Below are 12,445 nucleotides of genomic sequence, written 5' to 3'. Positions count from 1 at the left end.
CTGAGACATGTCAATTCAGGTCAAGTCACTCCTTCTAACAGTAATTAGACAGCAAAGCCAAATTATATTAAGGCAGTTCCCCATAACATTAAGCCATATCTTCAGCATTTGGAAGAATGTTTGTTTTCTGAGCCTTCATGCAGTAAATCCAAAGGGGAGTTTTGTTCACTGCTCTAACCTACTGCCTAGAACAATTCCTGGCACACAGCAGGAACTCACAGCTGTTGAATTATTAGGCAACATATGCATAATATGTTTATTATCTTAGCAAAGGGGGGAAATCCTCAAGTCACAATATACGGAGAACAGAAAGTAAGTTGTAAAATATTTTTTTATTGTAAAAACAAAGTCAATAAAGGTTGACAATGTAAATGTTATCTCAGAACATTTCCCCTTGATTCCTGAATTTGCTAGATTCCTATGTACCAGCAAGTCTCCATTAGCATTTCTCAGGTTTCATGATCCTTTTCAGATATGTTGGTTGATTATATGTATATATTGCTTACAAACAAAAATCCACCTGATATTAAAACAAACCAAAAAAAAAAACCATAAAAGCAAGCAAACGAACAGAAAACCCTAGTTTTGTTGTGCTTTTCTTTCACATTTCCTACAGGGAGATTTGTATATCTCAGATGCTTTCAAAATCTAATAGGTAAGTAAAATTAGTGCCCTAACTAAACAGTAAGATACCAAAGAATCCTCCATCACAAATTACTGAATCAAACTTCTCATGACATTTGCAGTATATTCAGATTTGAAGATTTTTTTTTATTTAGAATTTAAAACAAACTTTAGACTGCTGATTTTCCATATTTCAAAGACTGTAGCTGTTTGCAGCATATAAATGGAGAGAGTAGTGCAAAACACATCAAGTTTTATATGATAAATATATACTTTCAACCTAATGGCTGCCTCAAAAGTAAAGAGTGAGCAATTACTTCTCAAAATAAATCTAGATTGACTTTCAGTTCACAATTTAGAAATAGCAATTGCTACTCTATTTCCATAGATTGCAAACTGATTTCAGATACAGATTACACATACAATTGTTTTACAAAAATAGAAATATTGTTTGGGATTTTACAAAACTTTATAAAATATAACATTATATTTGCAAATTCAAGATAGTTTCACACTGAAATAGATAATACCTCCACGATATGAAGTCTAGCCAGACTTAAAGTGGTCTGACTTGAGACCATCCTTACACATTATTTCTTCCAAATCTTCAAGCCTAGGTAAACCTGTGCTCTAACACAGGCTTTATAAAAAAGAGACTGTTTATTTTCAAGGGTTTTATAAGATTTTCAATCCAGAAATAATGTTAAAGCAGATGAATTTATATCTAAAAATATGTCTTACTAAAGGTGGAAGCTAATGCAGTATAATTCTATGTAACTGATAAATTTCAAACCAAATTCCCAAGAATGACAACCTATTATTAATTTAAAATATATATTTGACAATTATAATTTGGGACCTATATAAAACAAATATATAATCACAACTATTTTATGGAAAAATATTTATTCATATAGAGTGAAAATACCTCCAAACTTAGTTATTTGTAGCTGTCGGATGAGAAGTATTTCCTAATTACACCCATTCATAAACACTCACTTTATCACTTCAAAGAGCACCAGTGTATTTTTTCGAAAACCAGAAAGTAAGAAGGTAGGGGGCTTATTTCATGTAACAGTGCTATTATGATAAGGCACCACTAGGTATATGAAAAAGCCAAACAAAGTATTTCCAAATCATGTGTTTTTGTTACTGGTGTTTTAACCATTAGACACGATGGTTAGAAAAAAGCTACTAACATATTAATGAACCACATTATAACCCCTTTCCCACCATTCTGTGCTTTTAGTTTTACCTGTAACAGAAATGAAAACAACACAGTAGTACATGATCTGTTAAACAAACATCTTTTCCCAACCTTCCGAGAAAATAACCTAAAAATAAACAAGAATAAGAAATAAAAAATGTATCTGATATATTCGCAAAAGTCTATCCCTGTAGAAGAGTGCGAGGAGTGGGAGAAGGCAGGGGACCTACTTTCTATGGAATATATTGAGGCACATAGGTTACAAGTTTCTCAGGCAAATTCATGGCGAGAACAAAACAGAGAGCCCAGAATCTTACATTTCCCCCAAAGCTGATTTCTCAGATAGCCACATCTGATTAAATACTCCCAAATGTGTCCTTAGTCACTGCTGTCATCATCATCATCATCATCAGACATATCATTTAAAGGAGACTTCAATGACTGACTATAAGAGTCTGATCTAGCAGGCTGGCATGTGGCCATGTCCCCAGTAGAAAGCAGGTCATAGCAGAAGTCACAAATCCGCACAGGCTTAGAGGACTGGCTGGGAAGAAGAAATCTCTTTTCAGAGCAGGGCCCACAGACGACAAAACCACATTTGCGGCAATGATGGCGACGATTAACAGGTGTGAACTTTGCTTTCTGACAACGCATACATACAGTTGCCTCAGAGTCAGGAACCCAGACAGCAGCATGTTCATTACTGGGTGTCTTCCCACTTTTGGAGAGTAAATCAGTAACACATTTATTTATGTGATTCATCCATTCTGATTTCTCCGTAGCAGTGGCAGCATAAACTGCAAAAGATTTAGTTGGTGTCTTGATTAGCCATCCATTCCTTAAGTCTCCCTCATCTTTGATGGAATCAATAGTGACATTTTCCAGGGGAATAATATGTTGTTTGTTATATTTTTTCTTCTGGATGACAATATTGCCATATACAAGAATATCATTAAATAAGAAAAACTGCCTTGCTTTGGGTTTTTTTCTGCACAACTTAGTCAATACTCCTTCTCCAATAAGAACTCGTCCAGGTATAGTTAAAGGTTGACCAGCTGCTCCAAAACAGTTTTCCACTATGCTTATACGTCTAGTATTTGCTTCACTGTTTGCCAAGCGATCCACCATCTTTCACTAATAGCCTTTAAAAAAAAAAAAGAAAAAGAAATTAGCACATATAAATTATAAATTCCTATAATTATATATAAATTTAAGCTAACAAATCATTGCTTCTACACAAAGGCAAAATGTTCTAAAATTCTTTCCCTCTAAGATAATCACTAAGCACACCAAAAGGGCTAACATTTCTCAATTTTTAAAATCATCAAAAACACTTATTTGTCATCTCCATGTAGCACCACACTAGTTAAGCAGGTATTTGTAAAAGTATAAACTTCCTACAGACATAATTGAAAGATGATTGAATAATTAACATAACTTATCTCTGCAAAATAATGTTCAATGAAATGTAATCTCAATGGGATTCTGAACAATAGAGAACAAAATATTACATAAACTAAGAAAAATGACTACTATTTTCCCAGTAAGCTATTACCACTGAGCTACAGCCTTAATTATCTCACCTGGATTACTAGAACTGTTTCCCAATATGTCTCCTGGCCTTCAGTCTCGCCCCCAAATCATCTTTTGGCAGTGATCTCTAAAATGCTATTTTGACCCCATCACTGCTCAAAATGATCCCTTAGCCTATCAAATACAGGGTGTTCAAGGCCTTTCATTACTTGGTTCTTACTTGTCACTGCAGCCTCACCATAAGTCACTCTTCACCTCAAATGTCACATTCTAAGAACACTCTGCTACTTGTAGTCCATTTCACTGTTGTTCCTTTTACTACTTACTACTGCAGCTAACTCAAACTCATCCTTCAAGACTTAGTTTAGGTTATCGTACCTCTTCCAGGAAGCCTTCTTTAAACTCCCATGCTAGACTAAAACCCTTCCTGTGAGCTATCCATATTCCATGTATATTCTAGCTTCACTTTTACCAAAGGACTGAAATCTGTTCCTCCACAGACCACTGCAGAACCTAAAAAGCAGAGATCATCTGATAGCTATGTTTGAAACTGATATGGTCTGACACAGCAAAGGTACTAAAAAATGTTAATAACATTTTAACAATGTACAAAACACCATATTAATCTAAACATTTAATCTATAAGTCCAATATTAACTTCACTCAAGTCCCAGAGTTGTATCCTATTTCAAACCTACTAAACTAATACTACTATACTATAACCAAGTCATATTAAAGAACAACAAGCCTTGAGAAGAAGAAAATTTAAAGTTTAAAGACTAACAGCATAGTACAAGTTCCAGTATTCAGCTCAAAAACTAACACTCTAACCCTTCTTGGCCTCCATTATAAAGGACACTAGAATTCTGGTTATTCCTGAATTCTGTCTCCCCCCAAATCTTGGGTCTTTATAAAGCCCTTTTGTCCTCCACAAAGGTAGGATGTGGCAGGCCTAAAAGTTGTTCCCAAGAATTAATAGGATAACCCATGGTTCCAAACTGGAAAGGTTTCTCTTTCTAATTAGGACTAATATGCCAGCCAATTAAAAGTCTACTATCCTATGCACAAGTATATCACAGAAAAGGAAATAAAAACAGCTAATAAACAGGAAAAGAGGCTCAATCTCTATCATAAAGAAATGATATTAAACATTAGTATATTTTTCACTTAGATTAATAGAAATTTTTAAACTTACTAAGATGCAGTACTCATAAAGGTATAGGGAAATAGGTACCCTTGTACACTACAGAGAATATGTGCATTCACCAATCTAAAGAAATTTCACTCACATGCATGAAGATATGTACAAGGATAATCAGTACAGCATTGTTTATAACAGGAAAACAATTGGAAAAGCTGCAAATATCCATCAAGAGGAATTGGTTGAAAAAGTTATGACATACCTTTAATCACATCTCTTGAGAATAAGATAGATCTAAAACTAGTGACAAGGAAAATGCTCAAGGTCTTCAGGTGGGGAAAAGAGATGCATATCCTGATCTCATTGTTATTTCAAATAAATACCATATTTCATCATATCTAAGATGCTATAGATTTTAAGACATATTTATGTGCAACTCATAAAGAGAAAAATGTTGCCAATTAAACCACAGCATACCACTGATTATAAGACAGCCCAATTTCAAAGACATAAAATATACTAAAAAATGTTTCTCTTTAGACTCAATGGAATACATATTTCAAAAGCATAATCATAGACATCTGTATATGTAAGCACACACAGAACATAAAGTTATAAAATATATACTATACTATCAACAATGGTAGTTTATCTCCAGATACTATGGATCATTTTTTCATATTTTACATTATATTCAGGCATTCAACAAGTATTTGTCAGGCACTTAGGATCTAGGTGCAGGAAAAGTAAAAATAAACAACACAGGTGATCATACTTGAGTATGTGACATTAGATAAAAATTTTTAAAAGTAATAAATTAAACAATACAGGAAAGGTCCCTGCTCTTCAGGGTTTACATTCTAATTGGGGAGGAGGAAAGAGAAAACAAAATCGAGAATCTAGTACTAATCAATGCTATGATTTTTTTAAAGCAATTTTTAAAAGAAACTGAGAGTCACTATTCAGACTAGATGGTCAGGAAAGGCCTTTCTACAGTGGTGTCATTTCAGCTGTACTAGATGGGCAGACATATGAAGGGGTAAGGATAGGGGAGAATACCCTAGACAAAAGGAGTAACTGCAAAGGCCCTAAAGCAGGAAAAGATATTGGCACTTTAAAAAAAAAACTCAACAAATCTATTTATCTCCACCTGAATCAACTACTGAGTCCACCCATTTCGACATATTAATTAACTCATATACGACACAGATTTCCTATTACTGCTACTATGAAAATTAATACTATCATAAATTTGTAGAGTGCTTTTCATATTATTTTCTGATTTGAACTGTTTGAAATGTCTATAAAGTCACTAGAGAAGTTTTTATTGTCCCCCAAAGAAGCATCTAATAATATTAGCTGAACTGTGAGCTGATGAAGACATTAAGGCACAAAGATATTTAATAATGTAAAAGCAAAACTTAACCTGGAATGAACTCTACTCATAGGGAGTCCAACCAATGTGCTGAGCACTTTGCACTTATTACTGTATTTCCCTCTTGCAGCAACCTTGTGATACATGCACTATTAGCTCCATTTTATGGATGAGTAAACAGACAAAGAGGGGTTAAATAACTTGCCCAAGGCTGTCACCGCAGACCAGGCCTCAAATCTGATTTCTCTGTGATGTTACAGTATATTATGGTACACTAATTGTTCCTTCGAACTCCACTGACTCTACAAGAACTCTAAGGAAGCTATTAACTAACCTCTGGACCTTCACTGCAAACCCTAAAAATACTGAAGATAAGGGAATACTATCTTGAACAAATCAACTGAAAAGATGGATATGTCATGATTTACCCAGCTAGTCTCTTGATAATCTTTCGTTGTCCAAATCTTTCAATATATTAAGTCTAAATCTTTGTTCATAAATCTTTCTCCCTGTTTAAGAATGATGCAACTTAAGCGAGGTTTGGGGCATTATTAATTAGCATATGGCTGCAGCAAAGCAAATAGCTTTCAAAGTTTGACAATGACCAACATAAACACATTTTATATTGCAAGGTTACAAACACTCATATAATTATTTCAACAATGATCGATGCATTATTTTATCTTCATTTATTTTAATGATTCTGGCAGCCCACTTGATTGATTGATGGGTTGTCACCTATATCGGAAAAAAAATGGGCATACACAAAACCTAAGGCCTTTGGCCTTAAGCAGCCTCTTCCATTATCCTCTTTCATTTTCTGTTTGTGTCAGACATAAAAAAAGATAGTAAGCACTGAACTAAAAAACCCAAGAATACACAAATGCTGCCCTGCACACACACACACACACACACACACACACACACACACACAAAAGAGAGAGAAAGAGAGAATGGTGGTAGGGAAATAAGAAGCAGCAAGGAAAGAAAGGAGTGGGGAGAGGTTATCAAAAGGGAAATCAAAGTGCCACTTTTCTCTGGGTTACAGCTAGATACCCCAAATAATGTTCTTTGGTAAACTGGATTAGGGCACTAGCATTTGGCTCAGGGCCTAAGCAAGGCCTCCCCCTTCCCCTAAAGCCCAAATCTAAATTTAATTCCAGCACACTCAGGTGCCCCAAGCAGAAAGAATGCTATACTTTTGTGAGAGGACTAGAATACAAGATTACAGGGCCTAGCCAAGGACTGAGTCCTTCCCATATCCTACTCGTTGAGGGGCACCAAAAGAGGAAGCAGAAGAGAACTATAAACATGGTTCAATTTGAGTAATGTCTACTTTTCTTGGGAAAGAATATCAGTGAATATAGGAAGAACTAAAAAGAAAGCTTTCCCATCCCCTCGCAGAAGTGGCTTCATAGAACAAATTCTAAGAAGTAAATAAAATTACTGGGTCAAAAGGCAGGAATAAAGAATCTTGCTACCTTTTACAAAATTTCCATTCTGGAAGTAACACCAATTTACCAAGCAGCACAAAGACAGTATCCGTTCCATCTTGTCCTACATATGGTATTTTTCTTTAAAAATTTCAGCAAGCATGACAGATTTTTAAAAGCATCTTGCTTTATTCATTTGACTCACTTTTATTTAGTGTTTATTCATCCAACAATTATTCACTGAGCACTCTCTAGATGCTGGGTATTACGCTTTTCTTCTTAGAGTTTAGAGGCCAGTGGAAGAGCAAGACAATAAATAAATAGGTAATTCCAAAAGATGAAGTACAATGAAGGAAATAAGCCGGTTGTCAAGATACAGGGGGAAACTCATTTAGAGTAGTACAAAAAGGTCTCACTGAGGTAGTATGATAAACTGAGTCTTAAGGGATGAGGAGTCAGCCATGCAAAGGAAATACTATAAACAAAGGTCCTAAGACAGGAAGGAAAAGTACTTTTAATTGAATGTTTTATTCCGTAGCTACCTAACGAGGTCAATGATTTTCTAATGTGTTTATTAATCAATTGCATTTTAAAACTATATATTTAGAGGTTATTAATCTGAGTGTGTCACATATAAAAGCTATTAATCCTTTGTTTGTTTTCCTAATATATTAATCTATAGTTTTATGGTGTTTGACACGAAGTCAGTTGTATTTCTTAAGCAGTTAAACTTACAGATCTTTTCTTGGTGACTTTTCTTCCATCACTCCTAAGCTTCCCTTTCCAGATATCAGATGCACCTATTTATTATCTATGCTTTATGACACAAACTCTACATTTAATCATTTTATCCACCTAAAATGTATTCTGGCATAGGTAAAAATACTTTTTTGCTTTTCAAATATTTGCATTCTAAAAGAGCTAACTAATTTTGTTCCAGAAACACCAAGAACTGTGTGACCTCAGATATCCTTACTTGTAAATGGAAGTAATAGCAGATACATCAAGGAAAAGATTAATGAGATAACGCATATAAAATGTTCAGCAAGTAGTCAACGAGTGGTAGCTTGCATTAATGCTATTAGTAATCTAACCTACTGATTGATGTCACTCTCATATTAAATTTTTACCTATTCTAAAATCTGCTTCTGGACTATCTGCTTTAATCCATTAACCTGTTTCATAATTCCTATGTCAGTACCATATATCTGGTAGCTCTATTCTAGACCATTACTCAACTTTCTTAAAAACATTTTAACTAATCTTGTTTATCTGTCCAGATAAAATCTACTTAGAATAGTGGTTCTCAACCTTAGCTTCACATTGGAATCACAAGGCAGATTTAACCTTTGGCATATCAGGAAAAAAAATGTTCAATTCAATTGACTATCTGGGTCCAAAATACCTTTTATTTTTAATATTTTAAGTAATTTTATGACTAATTTACAAAAATAATAAAGGAGTAGTTTTTTTAAAAAACTAAGAGAAAGCTTCATTAAAACTTAAACATAACAGAATTTTTAATTTCATCTTTCTCTGATTTTAAAGGTATATATATCCGAAATAGGAAACATCCTTTGAAAGAAACTTTGAATGCACGAACGTGTATTATTTCCATTTTTTGTCCTTAGAAATATTGTTAATTCTTGAGTTTGAAAAAAAACTCATCTAGGAAATCATCATTTGAAGACTCACAGTCTAAGATTTCACTTATACAATTAAATTCACTATCATTATTAAGTGTTGTTTCTTTGCATTTATCTTCTGACTTGTCTAATAGTTTTGAAATGTCTTCCTTTGCCTTTTTTTTTTTTGCTATTAAAGACAGAAAATAAAAAATGAAAAAATATGAATTCTCAAATATGTTAAATGAAAGTTTAGAACAAAAATGCTAAAAAGGATGATCTCAAAACTGTTTTCGTATCTTTTTGAGAAATGATACAGTAGTGATGCTATATTTCACCATTGCGTCATCCTTCTTGGCAATTCTATCACTCTTCCATTTTCTTCTTTTTGGCATAATTGGAGGAAATTAATGAATAATGATTAAATAATTCGCAGGATAATGAAATAGCAAAATGCTTCAAGATATAGGAAAAGTAAAATCACTAAGATCCCATAATATATCTTAGATTTATGAATACCCAAAGAAACCATATGGTAACTGCATGCTAGAATGAGTTTTATTTTACTTTTTAAAATAAGTAAATTTTGTTTTTGTTCTTTGGAAGACTTTAAGAAATGAGTTATAGAATATGAATCAATATAATAATTAGAACTACTCAGAAAAGAAACCGAAAACCTAAAATTAAGAACAATGAATTCTGCTGATAAATATCAAGGGTTAAGAAACATCAATACCTAGATTCTTCCCCAGATAGTCTAATTTTATTGGTCCAGGGTATGCAGGGTAAGACCTGTGCACCAGAATATTTTTAAAGCTCCTCAGATAATTGTAACGTGTAGCTAAGCTTTAGAACCATTTTTTAATTACGATAAATAAATAAAAGAATAAAATCCCACTGAAATGTTGATGAAACTTATGTTATATCCATACATTAATTTAGAATTAACATCTTTACAGTTTGGAGCATTTAAGGGTGATAGTATCTCTTCCCAAGGCTTCAAATCTTTTATGGCATAGTAATTTTGTATGCTTCTTCTGTAAGATAGTTACACTTCTTAAATAGGCTCCCAGATTTTGTATACTTTTTGTTGCCACTTTGAATCTAAGCTCTTTTTCACAGCATGTTTTCTAATTAGTTAAAACTGTTAATAGGAAAACTATTGATACTTGTTTCTTTTCACATTCAGGTACTTCATAGAATTCTATTAATTTCAACAGTTTTCCACTTGACTTTTTTTTTTTCTTTTTTTCTTTTTTTTTTACACTGTCTTCTTTTCCAGCAGTGCCTGGCAGTGTTAATTCACAGTTAAAATGTAAAAATTAGAGCAGAAGCATATCTTTTATAAAGCCAGCTTTTATATACCAATTTTTAAAAATAATCAAAGGTTTCAAGTTATCTTCTTCACACTGCAGACAAGAACCGCATTTACATTGTCTAAACTCCATCCTAGTCTTTTGGTAACAACCTGCTTTTAAAGTAGCATGTTCTTCAGTGGGGTGTTTACCACCTGTTAAAAATGTAATTAGAAGAGCAAAAACTCTTTTTTTAAAAAAAAAAAGACACAGAATCCTACCTACAATTGAGAAGAAAGACCAACTGTCATAGACTACTATGTCCTAGTTCTCCCTACTGGAAAATCAATACTTCTTATCTCATCCTTACAGGTCAGTTTAAAATGAAAACAAATCTAATTTTATTTCTTACATATACCCATGATATCTGTTATCAGTGAGCTTCAGTATTCAACCGTGCATTATAGTGGAAAACCAATGAACTATGAACTAAAGGACCTGGATTCTAATCTTGGTTCAGACACTAAATAAGTGATTTCATACGAATTACTTACCTTTTTTTTTAAAGGAAGAAAACATAATTTTTAAAGCTCTTTCAGTCCTTAAAATAGTGAGTCTTTGATAGTAAATGGGCCATATTTTCTAGTTTACTGTAGACTTACTTGTCTATAAGTTAATTTTTAATCAAATTTATGACTCTTTTAATCTCAATCAAGATTTTAAAATCCGTGTTACTGCTGGACTGAAACTTCACAGAAAATGTAAAAGGAAAGGAACAAGCTAACAAGCAACTGGAGAACAGAGGTAAAAACAAACAGCAATAAACTATCAGAGGTACATCCTCCTGAGCAAATGTATAATATCAAAGCAAACTTTCTTAATACATCTAAGTCAAATGAACAAATATTCTGAGTACCTACCATCTGCAAGGGACAAGACAGTTCTTACTTTCAAAAGTTCTACAGTTTAGTAACCAGAATAATAATCAGGGAATTCTTGGTAAGAGTCTCAATAAATCAATAAGATGATAAAGCAAAAAAAGAAATACTTGAAAATTTAGCAAATTGTATTTGGAATTTTAGTAAACTCTACTTATTCCATCAAAAAGAGAGGTCAAGATTTTTTCTGTCCCTTTCCACCAGGATTTCTGCCACCGTGGCCAACCAACTACACAATATGTGTTGTAGAAATTACTAGTGATAAAAGGAAGAGGTTCATTTCTTTGGTAAGACAAAACTTTCATATGTTAATTTTAAATTTATTAAAACTGGATTAAGAAAAATGGAAACTTCAAAATTCTGAATCACATTTAGACAGAGGTCATTTTTTTTTTTCTTTAAATCTCTCATAGGTACCAAATATGCCTATTACGGAAAAGTAGACTTATTCTACAATCTTAGCCAAGAAAGAAAAAAAGGAAGTAACATTTACTGGGCACCTACACATGTGCATAATAGCACATCCACATTACACTCTTTCATTTAATAATCTCGATTTTGTTGTGATCATTAATTTTACAAAAAAACTGAGTCATGAACTAACTAGCTAAGCAATTATCAAATGGCCTCACAGTTTTGTTTTTTGGTTTTTTTCCTGGGTTTTTTGTTTTTTGCTTTTTCTTGAGACAGAGTTTCACTTCTATCACCCAGGCTGGATGGAGTGCAATGGCAAAATCTCGGCTCACTGCAACCTCTGCCTCCTGAGTTCAAGCAATTCTCCTGCCTCAGCCTCCCGAGTAGCTGGGATTACAGGCAGCCACCACCATACCCTAATGATTTTTGTATTTTTAGTAGAGACGAGGTTTCACCAAGTTGGCCAGGCTGGTCTTGAACTCCTGACCTCAGGTGATCCATCCGCCTCGCCTCCCACAGTGCTGGGATTACAGGCTGATTGGTGCGTAGTTTGAGTTTAATGCTCACCCTGATCATAAAATGGAGTAGACAGCTAAGCTGGATGTAGCTAGAATAAAAGGCCTAGGCTGAAATTAATTAGGGGGTTGGGAATAGGAAGAGGGGTTCACAGGAGAAGGGCAATAGAAAAGGCTAAGGTTGGGGCAGTAATACAGAGGATAATGGTAGATGTTGAGGGTTTTCAGGGTTCTTTAGTGAAGAGTTTTACTGCGTTGGCGAAGGGTTGTAATAGCCCACAGGGGCCTACAATGTTAGATCCTTTGCGTAGTTGCATGTAGCCTAGTATTTTTCGTTCAGTAAGT

General features: G+C 33.8%; 1 protein-coding gene across 1 annotated transcript; it reads right to left on the bottom strand.

Moving 5' to 3' along the window:
• Positions 1 to 313: 313 nt before the first annotated feature.
• On the bottom strand, positions 314 to 2,968 carry PLEKHF2 (pleckstrin homology domain containing, family F (with FYVE domain) member 2). The gene has a single exon (XM_011978663.1). It carries the CDS (start codon positions 2,957 to 2,959, stop codon positions 2,210 to 2,212), a length of 750 nt encoding a protein of 249 aa, XP_011834053.1. The 5' UTR covers positions 2,960 to 2,968; the 3' UTR covers positions 314 to 2,209.
• Positions 2,969 to 12,445: the final 9,477 nt, after the last annotated feature.

Source organism: Mandrillus leucophaeus, unplaced genomic scaffold (genome assembly GCF_000951045.1).
Source record: "Mandrillus leucophaeus isolate KB7577 unplaced genomic scaffold, Mleu.le_1.0 Scaffold198, whole genome shotgun sequence".
Taxonomy (NCBI): domain Eukaryota; kingdom Metazoa; phylum Chordata; class Mammalia; order Primates; family Cercopithecidae; genus Mandrillus; species Mandrillus leucophaeus.
This window is presented reverse-complemented; position numbering and strand designations above follow the sequence as displayed.

Coding starts and splice junctions, on each gene's coding strand:
- PLEKHF2 (XM_011978663.1), bottom strand. CDS start 2,959: ATGGTGGATCGCTTGGCAAACAGTGAAGCAAATACTAGACGTATAAGC.